The sequence below is a fragment of the Rhea americana genome, unplaced genomic scaffold (genome assembly GCF_003343005.1).
Source record: "Rhea americana isolate MKP2758 unplaced genomic scaffold, rheAme1 scaffold_62, whole genome shotgun sequence".
Classification (NCBI taxonomy): domain Eukaryota; kingdom Metazoa; phylum Chordata; class Aves; order Rheiformes; family Rheidae; genus Rhea; species Rhea americana.
In genome coordinates this window covers 2,987,757-3,011,533 of record NW_028186779.1, presented here as the reverse complement: position 1 = coordinate 3,011,533, position 23,777 = coordinate 2,987,757, and the positions used below count along the sequence as shown (strand labels likewise).

General features: G+C 41.0%; 4 protein-coding genes across 6 annotated transcripts; 2 read left to right on the top strand and 2 right to left on the bottom strand.

Annotated features, from left to right (window-relative positions):
* The first annotated feature begins 2,862 nt into the window (after window positions 1-2,862).
* Window positions 2,863-5,023, top strand: LOC146587069 (uncharacterized). The gene is made up of 3 exons (XM_085320220.1): window positions 2,863-2,975; window positions 3,251-3,514; window positions 4,848-5,023. The coding sequence occupies exons 1-3, from the start codon at window positions 2,906-2,908 to the stop codon at window positions 4,850-4,852; spliced, it is 339 nt and encodes a 112-aa protein (XP_085176346.1). The 5' UTR covers window positions 2,863-2,905; the 3' UTR covers window positions 4,853-5,023.
* A 3,324-nt stretch (window positions 5,024-8,347) lies between these two features.
* CUNH7orf25 (chromosome unknown C7orf25 homolog) lies at window positions 8,348-12,341 on the bottom strand. 3 transcript variants are annotated; one of them, XM_085320218.1, is made up of 3 exons: window positions 12,258-12,341; window positions 11,525-11,673; window positions 8,348-9,983 (listed from the first exon to the last, which is right to left on the bottom strand). In XM_085320218.1, exon 3 carries the CDS (start codon window positions 9,965-9,967, stop codon window positions 8,699-8,701), a length of 1,269 nt encoding a protein of 422 aa, XP_085176344.1. In that variant the 5' UTR covers window positions 9,968-9,983; window positions 11,525-11,673; window positions 12,258-12,341; the 3' UTR covers window positions 8,348-8,698. The 3 variants fall into 3 exon arrangements, with proteins under 3 accessions (XP_085176344.1, XP_085176343.1, XP_085176345.1); XM_085320217.1 differs by lacking the exon at window positions 12,258-12,341 and adding an exon at window positions 11,970-12,156; XM_085320219.1 differs by lacking the exon at window positions 11,525-11,673 and having other exon boundaries at window positions 12,258-12,339.
* A 2,344-nt stretch (window positions 12,342-14,685) lies between these two features.
* Window positions 14,686-20,832, bottom strand: PSMA2 (proteasome 20S subunit alpha 2). Its single transcript, XM_085320202.1, has 8 exons — window positions 20,734-20,832; window positions 18,584-18,660; window positions 17,865-17,997; window positions 17,333-17,455; window positions 16,852-16,933; window positions 15,688-15,761; window positions 15,183-15,240; window positions 14,686-15,089 (listed from the first exon to the last, which is right to left on the bottom strand). The coding sequence occupies exons 1-8, from the start codon at window positions 20,772-20,774 to the stop codon at window positions 14,973-14,975; spliced, it is 705 nt and encodes a 234-aa protein (XP_085176328.1). The 5' UTR covers window positions 20,775-20,832; the 3' UTR covers window positions 14,686-14,972.
* Window positions 20,833-21,104: 272 nt separating this feature from the next.
* Window positions 21,105-22,932, top strand: MRPL32 (mitochondrial ribosomal protein L32). The gene is made up of 3 exons (XM_085320203.1): window positions 21,105-21,298; window positions 21,531-21,712; window positions 22,045-22,932. The coding sequence occupies exons 1-3, from the start codon at window positions 21,175-21,177 to the stop codon at window positions 22,297-22,299; spliced, it is 561 nt and encodes a 186-aa protein (XP_085176329.1). The 5' UTR covers window positions 21,105-21,174; the 3' UTR covers window positions 22,300-22,932.
* Window positions 22,933-23,777: the final 845 nt, after the last annotated feature.

Below are 23,777 nucleotides of genomic sequence, written 5' to 3'. Positions count from 1 at the left end.
TTAGAGCTTCTGATATGTAACTCAGCTCATCCACTTTGTATTTTTCATAGATTCTCCAGAAGAGATCAAGATCTGCATTACTAACAAAACAAAAAACAGGTAAGAATTAGATCCATGAAGCTTGYTGAAACAATAAGCACGAAGTACAGTTGGCAAAACATTTCCCCCTCCCCAAATTTAACTCTGAAGAAACAGAATATTTGACTTTTCTCCCAAGATAATCACCATTAAAAAAAAAAAAAGTTACTCTTTGCAAAATACAAATAAAGTCTGAAGGGACATCGCCACAGACCCTTTTCCCAAAACTTAAATAGTTGCATCTAACACAAGATGTCCTGGGGCACTTCCAACTCTCAGCTCACAAGAAAAGAATGAAATAGTCTCAGYATCTTTCACCTTTCCAGAAAATCTGGTCTTTTCTGCTAACAAAGACATAGGTTGTTTTTAAACAGTAGTTTCTTTCACATGTTGCGCAACCCTCTGAGACTGAGTCTACTTCTCTCAAATAAACATTTTCAGAAACAAACCAATATTTATGGTCTGTTTCTTTATCCTAACTTGTTCACATTGTATAACGAATGTAAGTTTGCACTGTGGGCAGTATACATGGAAGTCTTCTTCTTCCACTATACTTCTCCAGTATACTGGAGAAGGACTGTTTTCCAAAATGCAGCCTTCATGCTCTAAGAATGGTTTTCATTCCTTTACCCTATATGCCTAATGTGCATTTGGCCACATTTCATTCAAAAGACCCCAGCCAACAAGGCAATAACTCTATGAGATAGTGTTGTCCTCACCATTATTTATCCCTTAAGAATCTCATTTGTTGACCCTTTCAGCAATAACTGAATTTACTTTCAGATTACTAATGAAGATACTAAAATGGTGATGGATAATACCCTGTACTAATCTTTGAAATACCTAGTCAAATACCTACTTTGAACTCCTATTCAAAATTTCTCCTGATTACAATGTTCTGAGCTTACAAGTCTTTACTCACTCAATATGACTGGCAGCAGTGAGCAATCAGTGAATCCCACTTTGTTTCCAGACRAACAGCCAGCCTCCAACCCTGTGGCAGAATGCTTAAATACTGCTTGTGCCTAACAAATTGGAGGAGCTGTAGAGATCTCTACAGAGAGACCGAGGCAAATTTGCTCAAAGCACTTTGTGAAAGTAGCTTCCCTTTTTTCCTGAAACATTGCATTTCAATCACCATAAGGGAAATATTTTGAAAACTGATTTTAAGATCCATTGTGGGTGTAGCATGACAATTCCTCTTTCCTTGCACAGTGGTATAATTCAGTAGGAGAACAGAATCTGTCAGGTTTATTCGCATTTTCTCCACAAATAACCTGCCCATCACCTCACAAAGACAATTGTGTTAGAAAAACATTCTTAAGAAGATAGAGAGTTGTTAGCATATAACAAGGATTTATGCTAATTACAAACAGTTATCTTAAGATTTCTGAATTGTGCATCACATTAGCTGATGAAGACTCATCTATACGAGGCATCAAATTATTCCATTCATATATTTTTTTAAAAAAAGAGATGTTACACATCAACCTTCAAATAAAACTAGTAACCCAGGAGAAGTCTACTACAGAAAGCATACATCTGTAGGTGTTCATGGGCATCAGTTTACTTTTTCATTTTTAAGGAAAAAAAAAGAAGTCTTTCTGTTGCACCATAAAAAGCTTGATTAGAAGAATAATGCCTTAGGCAAACCCTAGAGGCAGAAATAGCTTGAAAGAAACACTGTGCTCAAAAACTAAGTTGATGCAATATTAAACAAGTGAAATTAGAGAAATGAAAATGAAAAAGATAAAGCCTTTGAGAGCCAGATTCTGAATTCTATTACAATGATTTAACACAAACCTAATTCTACTAATTCCTAACTATAGTAACTATATCATTTACTCATAGCAGTGTAAGATACAGAAACAGCCCCACAATTCTGGATCCGTATCAGAGAAGGTCAAACATAGGGGCCTGAATTCGCCTCCTGCCCAAGCTAACATTGACTGCTGACCTAGCTACACTTGCCATTACCTCCGAGTCATCTTGGAGTCRATCTCCTTGTGGGCCACTTCCCTTGGCTGTCAGTGAGCAGGGATGGGGAAGGTCATGGGGGCCTATATCAATGCCAATAGAGCATCTTTTCCGCATGAGAAATTAAACCACACAAAACAGCTCGCTTCTCCCTGACCATTTGTCTTGTACTGTCCAAATCTTTCAAATGCATTGCTTTGGGGCTGAGCTGGTGTCTGAGCTGAGCTGGTGTCTGAGCTATCACAGGCTGGATGCACACACACCAGTTCTCAGTAATGGAAAAGGAAGGCTTTCCAATGAAATGTTCATCCATGCTTGATCAAAACATCCCAGCTCTTTAACACTTACTTCCTTACAACACAAAAGCCAGCTGTACATTTTTCAGTCACACTTCACCTTTCACCTGTTACCATGAGGCACTTCCAATTTGTCAAGTGTCATATCAAAGGATTTTTGAAGATCCTCATTCAAAACCAGCAGGATCAACTCTCTTGAGAAATCAGCACTGCCAGGMGCAAACAGTGACATCAGTGATATTACAGCAGTTTCGGGCCCTTGCTGTAACTGCCCCACCTCTCAGCCTGCAATGTCCCTCACAACCTGCGGTAAAGGTCATCTTTCCCCATAATGATGGGCAGGAACTGACTGATTACAGACTGACAAGCCCAAAATTTATTTTGAGAATGTAATCGGGACATTGTTTTTGCAACCTGCTACTTTCAGGAAGACTCCAAAGTGGGCAGGGTCATGGGCCTGCCTTTAAATAGCCAGAGCTTCCTGTCAGCTAGGCACTTCAAACTTCTTTCCCTTGCTTCCCAAGATTTGCGTTTAACCTGGCGTTCAGGTAACAATGCTGAGGAGGACTGCAATCCCTTCAGCGCTGCTGGCTGTGATTCTGGTTGACCTGCTAAAGGCACAAGGTGAGTCAAACACATGGCGAGAGCACAGGCTACAGCATTTTGTCTAGTCCGTAGCATACAGCCAAATGAACCCCTGTCAATTTGAAATGAGATTCGTATTCAGAATATTCATATTCAGAATATTCACAGATATTTTTCTTCTTCCTTGGGCAAATTCCCACTTGGGATCTCTGATCCATAAAAACAACTATATACACATTTAAATACCTGTAAAAGTAACCTGACTTTTCAAATTATTTCATCATCTATGTACCCTTTTGTTTTCTTTTTTTTAGGTACCCCTGTTACCCCTCTATTTGGGATAACAACTGTGGAGCAAAGCAGAGATTCCAGCATGCAACCAAGCACAGAGTCCCCACTGGACTACAGCATAGACCCACACAAAGAAGAAGGTATGGAACAGGTTGGGAACACTGGAGTGCAAGAAGGCGGAGAGTCCACTTGGGAGATGAGTGGAGAACCAAGTACTCAATCTACCCCCAAGCCAAGTGTGGACCCAAGCACAGAACCGACACAAGAGTCAACCACCGAAATATCTGGTAAGACTTATCTTTGACTGTTCGCATGTTATTGTTAGATAACTTTATTTTGTTACCCCAGTGCTCCCACCTTACCTGCACTACTGGGGGAAGATGCATACAAAATAAYGCTTTTCTCACCCCAATGAACCTCTACTCTGAAAGGAAGGGTCAAATTATATCGTATAGAAGAAAAAAAAACTTGAAGACTCAGAATTTCAATTACTACAAATGAGCAGGGGCTCTGTCATACCATTCATCCACATGGAGCTGTTTTTCATCTGCAAAGGGATTGTGCAATATGTTATCTAGACTAAGATCTTGTCTCGAATAGCATTATGTTTGAAGGCTCTACCCTCTTCTCTTAGGGCTACCTCTAGAGTTCACAGCTGGGCACAGAACATGGTAGAAGGACACAAAGAATTAGTTTTCCCATCATCCTCAATTTCCACCATGCTTTCAGTTTGGTTAGTAAGACAATCTGACACTGACTTTACCTTCCATATTCCTTTACTGTTGTTTGTATCAGCTGCCTTTTCTTTTGAAAATGCTTACTCTTGAAAATAGTACCTTTGAAATTTTCCTGCTTTGGTTCTCCCACAATTGCTATGCCCATCTCCTCACCTACTTCAGTGGCATTTTAGAGCCTATGTATGTGCTAAGAAAATTGGAAGTTATAATATCATGCCTATTGCAACTTCAGAAAATGAAGCAACCCCTGGAATTAGTGAGCACTACCACCACATACTAACATAACAAGGCAGCACTAGGGCGGTATCTCCTGAGCATTCCGTAAAATATCACTTTTGTCCCTGTTACTAGCAATGGAGGACTGAGACCSCAAATGCTTTAGCAACTGAATTTGAAAAACTTTAGGCAAAAGACACAATACAATCAAGCRCTCACGCTACTCATTCTTTCAGCACCTGGATTTTGGTTCGTATGCTGCAGTATAAACCGCTGTGTCCTGTACCTCCACGTTTCTTATTGTCACAGTGAGCTGCTTTATCATGCACTCAGCCTCATTAATGGATAAAGGGACACAGCTTCATTATCAGATGTTGTTAATTCTTCTGGGCTTTCTTTCTTTTCTAAAAGGAGAGGAACATCTTTTATGAAAGATATTATAAATAAGGATCCTGTAAATGGACAGAAGGATATTCTGAAYGCTCAAGGCCAGAGGAGGGCTTGCTTTGTTTGTCTTTTTAATAAACACCAATAATTGACATAGAAACAATCTTAATTTACATTGTGTTCATAGTATACACTTGGCAAAGCCCAAATTTGTAATTCCAAGCAACTCTTGTCACTCCGTAGAGCATTTCTACGTTCACTGTCTTTGTCTTTACTSTAGAATGAACTGCAGCATTGAATCCTGATGGAAAAGCAACAGCCACGCTCACCTGCTGAGTTGATTTCGCCATATATGAGCACACAACCAGTGCTTGCGGCAAACCAGGCAGCAGAGCAGAACTCACTGCAGCCTGAAACTACAGCTTGTAGGAAAATAGTAACCATGGCCTTCAGTCCAAGAACTTGGTTTCATTCTTGTTTACTTCAACTGTAACAGTTTAGTTTGATCACAGGTGACCTGCGCTGTACTGCTTCCACAGTAATCAGAAATAAAGAATGTCAGTACAACCTACATGCCTTGTCATTATTGCAAACTCTCTTCTAACTCAAAAAACAAAAAAAAACCCCAAAAACAAAAAAAAAGGACAGTTTTTCTAAGCCTCCTCTCAAACTTTTTTCTGAATAGCTCGTTACCCCATGTACAGTATTCAACATTTAGGAACAAGGTTGCAAAAATATTTTCAGATGGGCTCCAGAAAATTATAGCACAGTGCTTTATTATCAAAAAGGCATCAGAGGAGGAGACAATTCGAAATCAAAGCCATTCTTTAGCTGATTAACCTACTTAAGAATACTACATTTACCCAATGGTAGGTGCAACACGCAAAACTACTCCAGAGCGTTTTCATGGCTTACAGGTACAACGATACACAAGTCATTTCTTGGAAATGTTGTCAGCCAGAACATAGGTAAGTAATGAATGTATGCAGGAATATCCAGGGGGGGAAAAAAAAAAGTTTGCTTTTCACAAACTGTAGATACAAAGTTAAATTAGAAACAAAAATACATTACATAACTTACCTATTTATTTCTCATTTGATATTCTTACTGTTGAAGCAAAGAGAGCAGGCTACGTGCTGCACAGAACAGAGATGCTGGTTCTCTTCAAAGCCTTTACAAGCTTACAACATAGAACAATACACAGATAATGTAAATTAAAACAAAGTGCAGAAGACTAAGGTTTTCTAAAACAGTTTATGAATACTTCATCAAGTAGCTTAAGGTTGAAAGACTTCATATGGGAAAAAACAAAACAAACAAAAATCAAACCACAAACAACAAAAATATATTGCAGTGAATGAGAAATCTCTAATCCTCAAGGGCCTGCTGTAGTATAGGTAAAGCAGTTGTATAATACTGGAAGAAAAGATACGCAGTCCTGGGTTACCAGTTTTTCTAACTCATCTTCAACCCTAACTTGGTATCTTCTAACTCCTTATTTGTAAAAGCTTAAACAAGGAAATTCCTACCTCCCTCTAAAATGAAATGGGAGCTCTCTAAATGTACCAAGCCCAAACATGGCAAACTTTATTAATATTATGTAGATCACCAACATCTTGGAAAGCAATATGAAAACACTCAATAAAGATAAATCAAAAAATATTTTGGTTCCCGTATCACTATCTAGTTTCAGCATTCACTTTGTAAAATTGTTCTTACAGTCTCTCAGTGTCACACTTCTGTTTGACCAATGAGCCAGAATACTTGTGAAGGGAAAAATGACTCAAACAAAAAAAAGAACCCACAACCCCACCACTTTTTATGGCACTACATAACACGAAAACACAGAACTAATAACAATTTTAAAAGGCTTTGTATTCCTAAAATATTGATCATAARGTTGGTATAAATTGGTAAGATAAAGAAAATTAGTTGAGTAATAAATACAGCATTTGATGTGTGGGCGAAAGTATTTTGACTTGTAATGAATAAAATCAACACACGATGGCTCCAGATACAAAGGCTTTTAAACAGAGTTTCACTTTGTGTTCATACCAAACTATCACTACAAAACAAGTCAACTAGCTCTGCAGGAGCACACTAAGAATAAATATAGCAGACAGGATTTGCCCCATTCTTACTGGGCAATACAGAGGTTAATTGGTTTTCATTGCTTCCTCTAGGTCCCACACCCAGTAAGAATGGGGGTGAGTGGCTCTCTCTCTTCTCCAATGCACAAACCTGTAGTTTGCAGAAACATCTTTAGGGGGTGCTCAATAGGAAACAGGATTCATCAGGGAATACGGTGGAAATCCAGTTCTTAAGAGCCACAACGAGTGAAACAAAGTAGCTTTCTCTTATTTACTGATCTAAAACTTACTACCAGGTGCAGAAGGACTGCAAGCAATTTAAAAGTAATTTAAATCATTTAATGATTCATTTTTAAAAGGCCATTGTGAATTATCACACAGAGTGCACTAATACCACATACTCAGCTTCGAGTATCTCCTGTAAGACTGTAAAAACAGATTAGTCAGCGATGAACATAGTTGTTTGTCGGGACCTTAGCTTTATGAGCTCTTTCTAAGCTGCAAACAAGGAAAATCCCTTCTTCTACAGCCAAGTTTATTCATAATTTATTCATTATGAGGTTTCTTGCACCTTCTTCCAAAACTTCTAATACCAAACAGAAGCACAGCTTTTGACACACGGTCCACRATCTGCACAGATGGCCTCTCCCACCTCGATTGTCACACATACTGTAGAAGAAAGCTGTCTTTCAGGTGTCGTGAGTTAAGAGCTCTCATTGCTCGGTAGGTATCTCTCTCACTGACCTGATAAAACATATAGCTCAGGGCCAGAAGGTTCACTCTGACATCTGAACATTTTCCACTGGGGACCTCATGCAAATTATTACTAAACAGCAAGTGYTGCCATTACAGCATACAGAAAAACATTAGGAAAACTTCTAAAATAGCATCTCTCTCCTGGGAAAAAAAAAAAAAAGAAAAAAAAAAGAAAAGAAAAAAGAAAGAAATTGTTATTTATTCAACACCGAGTGAAAACAGCAATTTACAACACCAGTGAAAGAGCTTCCCTCTTACTATAAAGTAGGAATAAGCTGAAGCCCCCACAAAATTCCTGCTTCTGCATGTCAACACTAAAGGACTTCAGAGTATTCTGTTCATTACAAGTAATCCAGAMGTTAACAGAGCCAAATTCAAGCTCACCCTGAATCCTCAGGGCAGAATTCCCCAACATCAAAACCTGCTAGGCGCTGGCAGAAGCCATCTACTACCTGAAGCATCAACCTGTTTCTTGCATGAGACAAAAATCTAAGATGGAAAAAAAAATGGAAGTGAATTTCCCCTGCACACACTCTTTGGTCAGCTACCCCCGGCTACCCCATATTAGTTTGACCTGCGAGTCACGGCATGCTAGAGCCAATACAACTCCACTCTCAAATGATTTCTCTAGAAATTTTAAAGTTGTTGCCCAATACAATCTAATGTACTAAACAGAGAGGCTCTTTTGAGTAAAAGGAAAAGAAAGACCTAAGTCGGTTTCTAATCTTGGCTACTAGTCACATCTTCATGAAAACTATACACTCAATAAGGCACAGATCTCTACATGAGGTATCTCTGAATAAACAGAGAACTCTGTTGAATAGGACAGGTGAAAGAAGGATTCAAGTTTCACAGAAGTGCAGTTTGGAGTTCATTTAAGAAGGTGACTTTAATCCCTGTGAAGAGGACAAAAATGACAAAGGGCAAGGACAACTGTGCTTCAACTGAACACTTTAATAGGGATGCATACAATTAATATACTGTAAGATAGTTAACAATTTTCACTGAAAATTTATTACCTTAGTGAATAAATTACTGCAGGTCAGCTGAACAAAAAAAAGAAAAAATTGAGTAAAGATATTTCAAGTCCCTTGAGTAACTCTTCCACTGCTACAGTTTTCACTGATACACACACACACACACACACACACACACACACACACACACACACAAGTATTGTTATGACTCTTGTATTCCTCCAAAAGCCTCCATTGCAGCATCTGCCACAAGAGGAAAAACTCATCCTCCAAAACAGATTATTTCAATGACTAACTCACTTAATGACTTAGAGTCCATTATCTGGTGGGCGGCTCTTTGGGACAGGTGTAGCAACAGATTCTTTGCTTTCTGTCAATGCTCTTGGCTGATGGATAAAAACACTGAACTTGACACCTTGGTTAGCCGCTGCCCTCACAAAACCACTATTTGCGGTCATGGTGATGGCTTTTAGAGAGTCTCCTGTCCCAAAGATGGTTAGAGAACGGCTGTTGATTTTTGAACTTGCCACTAGCCTCAAGGCACGGTCAGATGGTTGATCTGGCACCACGTTAATTCTTTTAATGAGCAACGCAGCTCGTTCTTTCTCCCCAGGTCCTCCCAGGGTTTGCAAGATGGACTGAAAATCTCTGACAGCAGACTCACAGGCAAAGAGGTCTTTCCCCGCCATGAACTCATCCAACCGAGGCAGAACTCTCTCCCTCCTTTCCTGAGCCGCTTGCTCCGTTAGCACTTTTTCCTTGAAGATGAAGTAGCAGCCACCATAGCTCAGAGCAGAGACGTAGGTAATTAAGGTAGTGATGTCCAAGTTAACTCTATTGCACACATTCACTTTGATCTGGGTGGGAAAAGCAACACTGGCCACTAAATTCTCCCGGTCTACTCTGGTCACCTGTAGGAGTTCAGGGCCTTCTTCATCTGATTCGCTGGCACTTCGGTGTTGGTTTTCTATAGATGGTTCTACCAGTGAGTTCACAGCAACAATGTCTCCTCGTACAGATATTCCCATCTCCTTGAGCCTCTCTGCCATAGGACTGGACACACTGTTGTAGAATGCAAAGATTATGTGGGGATTGCTGTACTCCACTGGCTGCTGACAGCTTGCTTGTAGGAAGTCCTCTGCCTGCTCAATGATGCTTTTGTCACCATACTGCCCTCTTCCCAGCCAGATGTTATGCAGGGCCTCAGCCTTCCGACCAATGGCCTTCACCCACGTGTGACCTCCATTTGCAACAACATCTACCACCAGTGTCTGTTTGTCACCAAACTTATCTTCATAAGCAAAAACATGGAGGACACTAACAACATCCTCCAGGTTCTCTGCTGACTGAATAATGGCTTGGAGGTGGGTAAGGTTGGTACTCTGCAGATGGGATTCTTTGATAGCCACTTTCCCTGCCTCCACCTTGTGTAAGAAATTTAACTCAGCCTTCAGCTTGCTGCATAGCTTTGCCCCACCTTGCATATTCCCTTTCTGGGACTTGCAAAGGGTTTCAGCTCTCTTGATTAATTCTTTGGCAACAGCAATTCTTTCACAAAGCAGAGACTGTACAGACATGTTGAAAACATTATTCCTATCGGATGAAAGCAGAAGAAAAGACTGTTACTACATGGTTAAGAATAAAGACAGTCAAAAACAGGTTTTGCAACAACACACAGAGCTTTGCAGCAGACTTTGTACAAGATAGAGGCATTGTAAAGCATGGGCACCAGGAACCTCATCACCACTCACAAAGCGTTTGATATCTTTTTTAATATCTTTGGAGATCCAACATAAAGCCTTGGAAGATCCAATAGTATTCAAATCTCCATAGAAACCTTGCAAGGTCTTTTTCTCCACATCAGAGCCCTTAACAGAGCTAGTCACTAAAGAGATCACAGTTCTCCAAGTTCATTTGCAAAAGTTGCCATCCAGAGCAAAATTAGAAATCCTGTTACATCACAAGCAAATCTTGYCTCTCTCTCCCACCAGGCTTACCACTACAAAGTGAAAGCTACTACACATGCTTACATAAAAACTGTGAAGTCTGGCTCCCAGCAACTATCCTAAACAAAGCATTCGGGAAACCCACTGTATTTTACAATTTGAGTAGCACAGCCCTGTCCTCCTGCAGCTTCCAAGCAACTCTGCAGGATCCAATGAATAGACTCATACCAATGCTCTGGCAAAGTTTCAGCATTGCATAGCATCATAACAGACTATAATTTATAATTCTAGATCCAGAAGGAAACAGAAGATTTCTTGTTGTCTGGCTCATACAAGTCCACTTGTATGATGTATGGCACCATGTAAGTGCACTCCTCTCCATCCACTTTACTTAGTAAGTCTCCCTGAGGGAAATACAACAAGAATTACTTAATTAAACAGGGGCTGTCTTTGAAGAACGTAGTACTAAATATCACAGCAGAAAATACCATTTTTAAGTATGGTACCAATATCACAGTACACTAGCCACTATGAATACTTGCAATTGGGAGTCAAAATGAATTAATCTCACTTTATATGCGTGCTGCAATTTTTACCTAAACTGCACATTAATTGAACTAAATTGATATTAAAAAGCAGGATAAGGAAGGTTCCAGCTGAAACCGAGCAACAGTATTTTTAAGCCTAGGTATTATAAAAAGTTCTGCCAGTACAACTTCTGCACCTAGATTTATCAGGTAGCTGAAACCACACAGCAGTGGTTGCGCTTTCACTTAGTACTGAAAGTACTAAGTTTTACTGGCTCCAACAATATTTAACCTTACCAAAATCTTCCTTGTCTTCTCAGCGAAAAGGCTTAACGTCTTCCARCAAATACTACTGATTCTTCAAGCTCAGGAGAGGCCAATGAAATCAGCCCTCCCCCCCGAAATCCTCACCAGGCCGGCAGGACTTTTAGGACCCCTCGGTAAATGACGCTCTGCCAGGAAGGCAGTCTGACATACATCAGGCTTCCGAGCACTGACAGAAAAGTGAAATGCAGCTGGTCCTTCTGCAACTTTTCCTCATTCCTCTTTTGCTCTCCACAGCTGTTCTGTATAGCCAAAAAATCACTGACACAAAGGCCGCTCTGCCACAAGYCTCCATCAGTTTTCTACTTCTAGAAAGGTTTGTCTGGTATGTGTTTACCTGCGACAGGAAACCGCTGCCACGTGCTTATTCTCACTAGTAACGAGGAAAAGCCCCCCAAGATCCCTCAGGATCTCCCATTGCCGCGGTCTCAGCTGCACGAGGTGAATGAGGTGAGGCTCACCAGCAGCTTTTAAAGGAAAGCAAACCTGAAACGCAAGGTACAGTTTTTCCAGGAAAATCATTACAAGCACGAGCCGGTTTTATTACCATTATATCAAAAGAAGAACTATTCCTTAAACAGAAAACTTTCCACAAAGCGTGGCTTTTAAATAAAGCATTGAGAGGGGCTTTCTCGGGTCTAACTGCTCATCGGGAGGCTCCCTCGCCCCCCSAGACGTCCGGGGCAGCCATGTCACCCCCCTCGCGACGCGACGCCATTTGAGGGCGCTCTCGGGATCCTCCCCTCTCCCCCCCGCCCCGCTCGCGCCTCCGCCCCACGCACGTGGCAGCGGCGCCGGGGCGGGCGCGGCGCCATCTTGAGTGAGGGCAGAGCGCCCTCAGCGCTGCCCCCCGGCCCCTCTCGGCGGCGGCCGACCGCGGCCTCAGACCCCGCCGCTCCGGGGCAGCGCCGGCGGCCGCGCCCCGCTCCCGGCGGGACCCGGGAGGCGGCAGAGAGGGAAGCGGCCCAGCTTCCCTTCCCCCCTCGCTCCCTTTGCGCCCCCGGGGTGCCTCCCCGAAACAGGGCGGCGGCGGCGGGCGGCTCCCCCCGCCCGCTGCCACCGCTACTCACGCGCCGGCACCAACGGGGGGCGGCAGGAGGCGGCCCGGCGCGGCCCGCTGCGCCTCCCCCGGGCCGCCGGGCGGGGACAGCCGCGGGCGCCCGCCTCGCCTCGCCCCGGCCGCGGCGCCCTGCCTCCCCGCCTCCCCAAACCTACGTATTTCATCCCCGAAAGTCTTGATTTAATTAAATCGCCAAATTGGCGTTGCGTTTTCTTAAACTTCGGGGAGCTAGAACAGGAAAAAATGTACGCTGGCTTCCTGCTTGGTGCCTCGCCACAGCGAGCCCCCCGACAAACCGCATTAGGCCGCGGCACTGACCTACCCTCCTCATGTTTCTACATCAATATTTAATTGTTCCGTTCGTGATGATGGCTGGGGCTCCCAGTTCATAGCTTGGGGAGAAAACCTGAAGAAATAAGACTGAGAGAGTCGAGTTCTGCGCTGTTCACCATTTGGAAGGCTTTTGTATTTTTAAAGCAGACCACGTGGCGCTGYGACAGGCTGGCGATGCTGTTCTGCTCTTTTTCAGGGCACACTTCTTGTCCTTGAGAAAAAGGTGCCATCATTTGATRATAATCACACCACACGCTATTTTAATATTTCAAATAATTTACGTTTCTAAAGAACACTGAATGAGGTAACTGGGTACAAGAGGACGTGCAGAACAGCTGACTTGCACCCTAACTTCACACTGCTACCCATTTATGATACTGGCACTTAATAGTGGGAATTAAAACCACCAACATTCCCGAAGTCTACAGCTTAGTGAGAATATGCCAGATGTGGTAGCGTCTGTCTGTCTTCACTGTAGTGGGGTGTGGAGAAGCGGGCAAAAGCAGCCCTCAACGTTACCAATACCTGGGAAAAAAAAAAAAAATTCCTCCTTGGAGCACACTAGTCCTAGTAAAACATACAGAACAGTTACGTTCAAATCATTAAATCAAGGTCAAAGCTGGGAGATAACCGTATTTCACTTCTCTACATCACCCACAAAATGAGTAAAATTCTACAGAGAATTTTTAATATTTGTAGATCATAAAAATGTACTAAATATGTGGAAATATTCAAGCTGCATCCTGCTTTTCTGAATGATTCTGAAAATCTAGATAAAAGATAACTATCTAAAGCCTTTATTTTCAGTTCCTAGTTGTTCATTCTCACTACAAGAAGCAGCAGAGCAGAGATTGTTTCTCGGAGTAAAATACTGAAAAGCGATCTGAAGTGAGTCTTAAAGAATCATCTGGATATAGCTTTTATTTCTGGCATTATGAAATAAAACTCCATTCATGTCACACTTCAGAAATGCTTATTTGCCTAATGATAACAAAACAGCATCAGCAGACAGGCTTAGGAAAGAACAGATCATTTAAGCTTATATGTCATTTTATGCATACTAACTCATAATCTGTATTTTCTTTATTGGTTTTGTCAGCTATCATTTAAACTACCAGGCTGCTATCATACCTGCTCATCCTTACATACAAGCAAAGTGATCTGGCTACTGCTCCCACTTTCTATTTCATTATCAAAATTTAAACAGACTGCTTCAAAAAATATATCAAAAATCTGCAAATAATAACTTAAATAGCTTCAGACCAGATTATTTCTGATAACAAAAAGTATGTGTATATATACACACACACGCACATATATATATATATATATGTATCTCCCAGTTCTTCAGTTTCTTTTGTAGTAAGTCTTGTGTTTCTACATAACCTTAAAGACATTAAACACACAAAAAGATATACCTATACATACACACAATTATATTCAAGGATCTAATTCTGCACCTGTAGAAATTGTGATGTATACACTGAGTGCTCTTTACATTATTGCACCTTTCAAGTTAGGTAAATACTTCAGCATAATTCAACAGATAAAATCATTGCATTGAATATACTCATTTTACTTTGCACATCCTCTTGACTTTTACCAATGCGGATAAATGCATTTGGTTTTCAGCCAGGAGGAATTTATGTTGTTTCCATTATTCTAACAGTATTTCAGAGCTAGGGAAAAAAACAACCGAACAAAAACATTCCCAGGGCAATGAAAATCACCCAAGTAACAGAAAACACATACTGTTTGCAGACACAAAGTCTAAGACTCCAGCTCTTGAGCTTCAAGAGAAGAGCTGAAGTAAATCACAGTTTATATCCCAGATCAATGACTCCATTCTGCTTTTTAATAAGAGCTTACAGAGTAGCCCATTTTTGGAATTTATTTAAATAACATTTAAACAAAATTGCAGGAGAAAAAAAATCTTGTCTATTCATAATTTAAAGATTCTTTAACAGAACGTCTAACATCAGTTCACTAAGACTGAGCAGTATGAGGAAAGTTTTGTTTCCTCAACCATAAAGATACTGAAATCTCAACTTTATGTAGATAAACAGGCTACAATTAAAAAGACACACAGACATCTTCCCCCAAAACAGTGTCCTTCAAACTTTATTCTTTAGCCTTTATAAGCTTTCATTATAACTTTATATTTTGTACAGTATTTTGTGTACAAAGATTCCATGTATCAAGGGAAAGAATTACTTGTAGTAAGATTCCATGTATTACAATATTAGGACTTCTCCATTTGCACCCATGATATTTAAAAAATCTGTCAGACAAACCAGGTAGAAATAAGTATGCAAAAACTGCAAACAAAAACATTGAAGTAGCCAAAATTAAAAAGATCTGTGTAAATTCACACAGTCTTGCTTGATTTCTACTAGGCTATTGCCGCCAAGTAGTCCTTAACCTCAGTTGGAGTGAGCCTTCTAAACCCAGCTTCATTACAGATGCCAACTTCAATGTTGTCTTCTGTCATCTGCCCTTCAAAGCTTTCCTATTAAAGAAAATAGGTTTCAGTGAACTGTATTAATGATCTCTTACTGTCATGCTAATGACAGTAAGAAACTCACATAAATATTTTGCTAACCTTTAGTGTTAAAATAGCTGTGTGAATGGCATCTTCAAGTTCCAAATCTTCATTGTATCTGTAAGCAGAATATCACGTTTTAGCTTAACAAAATAGATCCTTCTAAACCATAATAATCTTAAAGTCTCAAACCACAAGCAGTGCTAAAATTCTGTTTTTCCTAAAAATATCACTGCTAAGCATTGCTATATTAATATTCAAAAATATTATTTGTAAATATTATAAGTATTTCACTACTTTTCCTACTGACATTGTCTAGAACAAAATATCTGCAAATATATGTTGAATACAGTGTAYTGCACTGAGATAACTCTCCATGAATACAAAAGTCGGAGTTTCTTTTAAGCATTGCAAATTTCCTATGCACGTTAATGCTTCCAGCTTCCTTGTTTAAGTATTTTAAAACTTTGTTCTGATAATTTAGAAGTATGCAGTTTTGTCCGGCTATTGTATATGGAACATGAACAAATGAACTATTGGTTCAGACCTGTATTAAACACGTTACCTTTTCTCAAGGAATGTCTTCCCATTAACATAATTTTTTCCCATTGCTGTTGCTTTCCATGCAAAGTAAGCTCCCTGTAAAAGCAACAATATATTGAATTGTTCTGCGTAACTTGGTCAAACATTTGTCTTAGTGTAAAAGTACAAAAGTAATCATGAAAATACTGAGTATCTTGAGACCATATGAACTATTTTGGGTCACAGACTGATTAGCCATGTAAACAAATATTGAGAAAAGCCAAAAAACATTTGTACGACTCCACTGTTTTCATCTTCCTACTACTTTGAAAGATGAATTTAGTAAGTCATTAGCATGTTTCTAATTTGAGATTCCTTAAACAGAAATCCTATTTTTACCTTCCAGAATAAATACTGTTCGTTCTTTCTTGAAGTCTAGAATACACTCCACGTATTTTTCTTTCTGTTACAAAACAGTGCATTATTTTAGCTACTAATAGGCTATTTAGCCATCTGTCTTATTCTGAGGTGAAGACCATCAATAGTTCTATGCATCAATCAGGATGCCTTTCAGAAGGCATTTTCATTTAGCTTTTTACATATGAACATCTGGTAGTAAAAACAATTTCTGAAGTTTACCAAGAACCATTACAGCAACTAATTCGTTATTTGATGAAAAGTATTACAACTAATATAGGAATGGAAAGGTAGATTTTATTAAATGTGCAATACTACTACAGCAAACCAACCCACTCAAATTCACCACTGTGATCATTAAACAACAAAGTAGGTGCATTGTGTTTCATAATGAAATTGATTATTGCGTGATTTCTACCCAACTTAGGGAACACTATCTGAGTAGCACAAACAGTTAAGTATCTATCCTGCTACATAATGCTACACTCTTCCTGTTACTACCAAGTAGGTGGAAATGGATGAAAAGGAGTGGTGATCTCTCACAACAATTGCTGCCCCTCAAAAGCAATCCAGAAACACACAGGCACAGAATTAGCAGGTGCTTCCCACCTCCCAGGCACAGCAGTCAAATATCCAGACTTGCTCCCAGTGCCCACTGGAACTGGATCATTCTGACTTAAGGTTAATGGATCTTTTGTTGTAGCTGCTCATCACAAAGTCTTTCATGGGTGTGTATAAAGTTTTAGGTGTTTTATAAAAACAGTAGAATTTTCAGATGCAGAATACCTACCGATGGATCTGACTGAAATAAATACGGCCGCCCTTCATTCCAACCACATATTAGCAGTGATACACCAAATGGTCGAACACCACTACAAAAAAAAAAAAATCTGATATTGAAACAGTTCCAAAATTTATTCAGTGAACACCAAAACTGACTGAATTATTCTGATGCGTTAATCTTCTCCAAAGGCCTCCCAACAGCCCAGAGCTGCAAATAGGAATGACTACTCAACCAACAGTACAAAAACAAAAGTATGATGGCTTCTCCAATATGTTCCCCCTTACACTCCAAGATATTAACAGTGCGTTTCAGCCACTGCCAGATAGCAGTCCTTTCACTGGTCCACTTTCTGTGGGCATTCTCCATTAAGAGAGGTTAATACTTTAGCCTTTTGACTAAAAAGTTTTAATCACTGGGTAATAGTTGTACCTTACATTTAAGCAACACAATCTTTCTAAGCACCTTCAGACTTTTGAAAACTGCATACCCAGATTGCGTATATTCCTGCATCACAGAAGCAATTCTCTGTACTAGCTGAGCTGTTGGAATGGGCTCATGATAAACCAAGTAATATTGCTGGGCCAGCTTCCGAGCTCTGTGCACAAGTACCCTAAAAACAAAGGCAAATTATTATTAAAATAAAAAAACAGTACTGAAAATTCATTACAATAAACACTATGGTAAGGAATTATGTATCTGGTATAACAGTAACTTTACAAAACATATTTTACTGGGATATCCTTATCAATTCAATAATCTCTGAAGCACTTAGACAAACAGAAACCAAGCCAATTGCTGTTCATTTGCTATTCATTTTTTAGGTATATTTGCTAAAGTCTTGAGTATGTCAAGAAAAACTTAGAACATGAATTTAATATACTGACAACATATACATCATAACAACATATTATTATGCTATACACTTAAAAAGAAATAACTAGTTGCTATATTTATCAGTTTCTTCACACTTCTTGAATGAAAACATGTCAAAATGATGACAAAGCATAACTATTCAATACCTGTAATCTGGACCCATACCACTATACACTAAACCTATATGTTTGGTAATTGGTTCTACTTTATGGACACTCCTTTCATCGTAAAGGATGGATTTCTGCTTCTTCTCAGTTGCCAGCACCACTCCATTTGCAGCTGGAAAAGAACAAGATTTTTTTCATATTTAAAATAAGGTTATCAGAATAAGTTGAAACACAGAATAGGTTTGTTAGAATAAAAAGAATTTTATTTCTCCCTTTTAGAAAAGACTCTTCAGGTTTACAATGATGTTAAATGGTGATCCTCACCCAGCACATCGCCTCTCGTTTTAAATAAATGCACTGCTCTTATAACACCATTTTAAAGATTCTAAAGCATATATTAATAATTGATCAGTTAAATATCTTTGTGTACTATGTGTAATTTCCATATATATGGACACAAAGCTGCAGTCATTTACTTAAGGAACAGGAAGACTCAAAATTAGAGATTAGTTCTACCAGTTGTGTGTCTCCAAAATTACCCTAGGAAAAGAGCTATACTCCCTTCCTAAAACTTAGAGAGTTGCAGAAAAAGAGACAATATTAAACCCACTACAATATGTGAAAAAACACTGAGAAAGAACAAAATACAGAATAGAAGACCGGGTGAAGAAATACTCAGTAAGTAGTTCAAACTATTTTAGTTCTCTCAACTGATACTCAGACTCCTGAATCTTTCACTAAAGTAACTCTGAACATACCTTTAATTCCAACCGATGGAGCTCCTGCAGCAACTGCAGCCAAAGCATATTCAATCTGAACAAGTTTTCCAGAAGGACTAAAAAGAAAAACATAAAATAAGCCACAAAGTAATTTCAATGTACTCAAGTGTTTACTGATGCTAACTTGCCTACATGCCTGATGCAAGCTAACGTGCCTTGGATAAGGAGTAGGAATTGGGATGCAGGTTGAAGGAGGACAAGTTCCTTCTCCAACTCGTAAGACTTTAAACAAGCTTTCCACTCAGTGCGGAAATCTTCAGAGCGGGTCATGAATTTCTGGCAAACATAACAAAATGCTCCCAAATTTATGTACTTAAATGAAATTATACACATGGTTTGCAAAAGGTTTCAAGACAGGGATGTTCAATCTTTAAAAATATGAGCAAAACAGCTATTATTCTCAACTGATGAGCACCCATAAGGTCAATGACATAACACAGAGCAGGTTTCACTCTCCAGATACCCCTGCATTTTCTTTAAATAATCCACATCATGCTGGTAATGAATGCAGAATCATCAAAACTGATAGCAGGCTGTCAAAATAGCTCATCCAGACTGGGGTCCAATTTCAATCTCCAAGGAAGAGGACAGCATGGAGCAAGTCACATGTATGACAATTTTGAGAAGTGTGATCTATTCTCTGGGCTATATTTTAGGCACCCTGGTTTTAGCAAATACAGAAGTAAAAGAACAAAAAAGAACTACAGAACAAAGCAAGCAATAATTATTACATTTTTTCATACATTAAGTAAACTTAGATAACAAAGTAAGAATTTTAACACCTCCATTACAGAATACCAACAAACCAGAACAATATAGTTTCCTGTGCCAGCAACTAAAATATAAGAACACTAGCAAAATGCTTTAAAAGAAAAATACACAAAAATAAAAAATGCTCAACATAAGGAAAAGATGAAAGAGAGAAAACACAACTACTTGTATTTTCTTCTACACAAGTACAAAATCAAATAGCTTTTAAGATTAAGGGCCTGAAGTGCTTCTGTAAAATACAAAAAACCCTTGTAACTCTATTAGGAAACTACTTCCAAAAGCTAGCAAAGAATTAAACTCACTTGAGTACAGCGTGTACGTTTACCTGCATCCATCCATTACAAAGATTCTTTTCCTGGTTTTAGATTGAAAAAATGCTTTATTGGCTTAACAACAAGACTTTAGTGAGCTATTTTACAACTACACAGCACTACTCTCCTCCAAGACTAAGTGGGTACTTTACCAAAAGCAGCACAGAGACTCTTGCTTTCAGTTTCTCTTTCTGCAGATTTATGGTATAATCACGGAGAGTTTAAGAGCTTTATTGAAAAACAATGCAAAATAATTTCTTTTTCTCTGGATTTCCCTGAAACGCATTTATTAGACCAGCGTTTCAATACACACCAGTCCAACAGCTTATTATGTGCATACGATCGTCTCACAACACTTTGGCCATCTGTGAAAGAAAGTGCAAGAAGTATATTGCCTGCAAAGTGCAGTGAAAGGGGAAACAAGACCATTCAAAACTCTTCTAAAGGCTTCTTTCTCATTCCTACATCTGCAAAGTTAGTTCTGAAGAAAGTTCTCAAGGTACCAACTGTCAAGCTCGGCTACCATCACGCATTTCCAATTAGGTCAGAAGCCTCTGGGCAGCTACAGAAAAGAATGCAGCTACCGCCCAGGCCTGAAGTGCGCGAAAGGGGAGACAACTAAGCGTATCATAAATGCGAAGAACCCTTCGCACTCCCAAGCCTATCAGCGGCAGCGTGCTGACGCGGCCTAAGCGGCGCGGCCAGCGTGGGGACCCAGGCCCAGACGGCCCCCCGCCGGCCCCGCACTGACTCCGCCTCACGGCGGAGGGTGCGAGCGCCGACCGCGGTGCGGCCGGGTCCGCAGCGAGGCGCGGGGTGGGGGCGGGCGCGGGGCTCCCGCTCAGCTCCAGCTTGTTCCCCAGCCGCCCTCCCCCGAGCTCCGCGGGCCCGCCGGCGGCGCCATGACTCTGCACAGTCCCCGCTCCGCTCCGTCCCGCCGTGCGCCGGCCAGCCGGCCGCTCCGCGGAGGACGTGCGCTGTGTGGCCGCTCGCATGGCGGCCGGGCGCGGGCCTGGGCCCGGGCCCGCGGCGCCCTCCCCACCGCACCTGAACGTCGTGAGAGAGAAGCTGTAACCGCGTTCCGCCATCTTGGATCAAGCCCCCTGACTCCCTTCGGCAGCGCCCTCTGCGCAAGCGCGGCCGACCCGACTGCTCCGCCCCTTCCGTGCGGGGGAGGTGGCTACGGCTCTGATTGGCAGAGGGAGAGCGGAGCATGCCGGGAACAAGCGCTGTGCGAAAGCTGCGATTGGACAAGAGGCGCCCTCTGCGGCATGCTGGGAGCCAGCGCTTCTCCGCCCCTTCCTCCCGCCAGGAATGCTGGGACTTGAAGACCGGGGCGCTCTCTCTGTTATGCCGTGGATGCGTGGGGGGGGGGGAACTCGATTTCCCGGCAGGCTCAGCGGCAGCAGCGCATGCCCAGAGCGCTCTCCCCGGGAGCGACCTGGCGTCTCCCTCTTCCCAGGCGTCGGTGGAGCTGTGTGTGCGGACATGGCGGCGTTCGTGGTTTTCTCCTCTCCGCTGCCGCGTCTTCGCGCTCTCCTCCAGCGGTGCTGGGGGCGGCTGGAGCGCGGGCTCCTGCCGGCCTTCTCCGGGCCTCAGAGCGTGCCCTGGGGTAGGTGCTGCCCTCCTGCCGCCCCGGGGAGGGCGGCACTGAGGCAGCGGGGCCCTTTCCTTCCGTTAAACGGCTGACGGCTGGGGCGCGAGCGGGAGAGCGCGCTGCCGCGGGGGCTGTGGGGAAGCGGGGCCGCCGCTAGCCGCTCTTATCTCTAGGCGTTAATAGGATTCGCGTTATATCCGCGGAAAGGGAGGTTGTATGTAATGTAATTCGTTCGTTCTTCCTTCAGGGCCAGCACTAGCTGTCCAAGCCCCAGCCTTTCTTCGTGAGCCAGTAGAAGGCACTAGTCAAAGTAACGAGGTGCCAAGCTTCTTAGATAGCATTTTGTGGATGGCTGCTCCCAAGAAAAGACGAACCATTGAAGTGAACCGCTGCAGGCGAAGAAATCCCAGTAAGCTTATAAAAATAAAGGTAATCACCTAATTTACATTGCTTCCTTATTCACTGTGAGCAATCTTGTTAACAATAAGTGAGCATGCATGAGTAAGATTTATTCCAATACTTTTTAAATGAATCTCTAAAATATGTAAAATTGTGCTAACGGTCATTACTGATGTTACTGATCTCTTTGGAAATTGTTGATAATAAGTTTAGAAGACGTTGTAATTCTAAAAACATTGTAACAGATACCAGGAAAATTCATTTTTGATTGTATTTCACTTATTAGTAGTTTGTGATCTTTTCCTGTTGGTTCTTTTTTATTTCAAATTACAAAAGTTCTTATTTTCCACTTTCTTTTTTAGAGAAACATAGATATTTGCCCTGAATGTGGACACTTGAAACAGAAGCACGTCCTGTGTGGCTATTGTTACGCAAAAGTTAAAGCAGAAACTCGACAGATACGGCTTGAAATACATAAGAAGGAAGGAGGACCATTTAATGCTCCTACTGTAGAAACTGTAGTCCTTTATGATGGAGAACAGCCCACAGAAAAAGATGAAGGCAAGCGGATCATTGAAAGAGCCAGGAAACGTCCATCCTGGTTTATTCAAAATTGATGTTATAGAACTAATGTAAACAAAAACAGTTGCTACAGCAAGGAAGATGGTGCTTTTCAGGACTGTTTTCTTTGTTGTATTTGCTTAATGCTGATATGAACTTAACAAATTTTGGGAAGTCTACTTGAAACATACTTCATTTCGTACTGGATTGCAGTCATGTATTGTTTCCATGGCATGCAGTGATGAATGCCTCTCAGTGATACATAGCAGTCACGATTAAAGAGAAATTGGGATCTGCCTGGAGTTTGGATATTTGCTTACTCTATGCAGAATAAGATATCTGTTAATGTTGTATGCTGTTTTTGTAAATAATGTTTTTTTAAGAGGGATAAAACATTCACGTATATAAAGTGTATAAAGATTCAGAGGGAGATCTGTTTTTTCGGCTGCTAACCAATGGTGATTAGATACAAAGTATGTTTATAGGAAAAGATGCAGTTATCTGGTAGTTTCCATGGCCTGGATCTCTCCACAGTGTTCCTGTTTGAGATATTCTGTGATATTCCTGGTTTTGAGCATAACAGTGTTTGCCACATTGGTTGCTCTTTCCTCTGATGTTTCTTTTTAATGGATGGTGTGTTAAGCACTTCTTTTTGCTGTCTGTATATAAAACAGATTTTTACCTCAAAAGGACATGAATAGACTTTTTTTTCAAAGTGCACTGTAGTTCTTCAGTGAAGAATGATTTGAAATTAAATGACTGGAAATTTGTAAACACTGTAAGGGTCAAAGCTGATTCTTTGCAGCCATTCCAGTTAAGTAGTCTGGATGATCAGCAAGCACTTGGAAAAGCAAAAGGAGCAGTATAACTTTCTTCTCGCCTTGTGTGTCCTTTGCGGAGAGGGCTGCTCTGCCCTCTACTGTCCATTGTTGCTCTTCAGTGATGCAGTTAGAGCTACTAGCTGTGGATTTCACTTCCGTTTTAGCTGTAYGAGTAGCACCATTGCATTTAAAATTAAGAGTAATTTACATTTTAGGGTGGGATTTAAATATATAAATGGTTCTGCTCAGCCAGTCTAAGAGCTAGTTGCTGACAAAAAATGCAAGTCTGCTCTGAGCTCTATGTTTTTCCTACAGTTCTCCTTGGCACTTGTGTGCATCCACCCCGTGATATCCTGGTTTGGAGAACTATGTCACCACTAAAGTACTCCCTGGTTTCTATTTGATACCTTCCAGTAGCTTGGCGCATATCAGGGACAGAAACACAGCAATTCAGGCAGTAGGAATATAAAAGAGGAGGCCAGACCATGCTTTTCAGAAGAGCCTTCATTTGTGTGCGACTCAGCCAATTTCAGATTGTGCCAGTTGAAGGAAGGAGATAGTGTATGTGCTGTAATTCTTCACTTTTGCTTTCTTTATTCTGGATTCCATATTCTGAAATATAATTGGTAGGGAAGTAAGAACAGATGTTAGAATGTTAGACTGCAGAGGAAATGTAAGATTCTCCACTAAGGGAATAATGCATATTGATAAAT

Bases quoted from the DNA above. Each gene is read 5' to 3' on its own strand.
- LOC146587069 (XM_085320220.1), top strand. From the start codon at position 2,906: ATGCTGAGGAGGACTGCAATCCCTTCAGCGCTGCTGGCTGTGATTCTG. The intron at 2,976-3,250 runs GTGAGTCAAACA...TCTTTTTTTTAG, and splicing joins TGACCTGCTAAAGGCACAAG to GTACCCCTGTTACCCCTCTA.
- CUNH7orf25 (XM_085320217.1), bottom strand. From the start codon at position 12,002: ATGGCGCCGCGCCCGCCCCGGCGCCGCTGCCAC. The intron at 11,674-11,969 runs GTGCGTGGGGCG...CTTGCGTTTCAG, and splicing joins CGCCCCGGCGCCGCTGCCAC to GTTTGCTTTCCTTTAAAAGC. The intron at 9,984-11,524 runs GTAAACACATAC...TTCATCCGATAG, and splicing joins GCAGCGGTTTCCTGTCGCAG to GAATAATGTTTTCAACATGT.
- PSMA2 (XM_085320202.1), bottom strand. From the start codon at position 20,774: ATGGCGGAACGCGGTTACAGCTTCTCTCTCACGACGTTCAG. The intron at 17,998-18,583 runs GTATGTTCAGAG...GTTCTTTTCCAG, and splicing joins TCCATCGGTTGGAATTAAAG to CTGCAAATGGAGTGGTGCTG. The intron at 16,934-17,332 runs GTATGCAGTTTT...TTTTTTTTGTAG, and splicing joins CAGGAATATACGCAATCTGG to TGGTGTTCGACCATTTGGTG.
- MRPL32 (XM_085320203.1), top strand. From the start codon at position 21,175: ATGGCGGCGTTCGTGGTTTTCTCCTCTCCGCTGCCGCGTCTTCGCGCT. The intron at 21,299-21,530 runs GTAGGTGCTGCC...TTCTTCCTTCAG, and splicing joins GCCTCAGAGCGTGCCCTGGG to GGCCAGCACTAGCTGTCCAA. The intron at 21,713-22,044 runs GTAATCACCTAA...TTTCTTTTTTAG, and splicing joins GTAAGCTTATAAAAATAAAG to AGAAACATAGATATTTGCCC.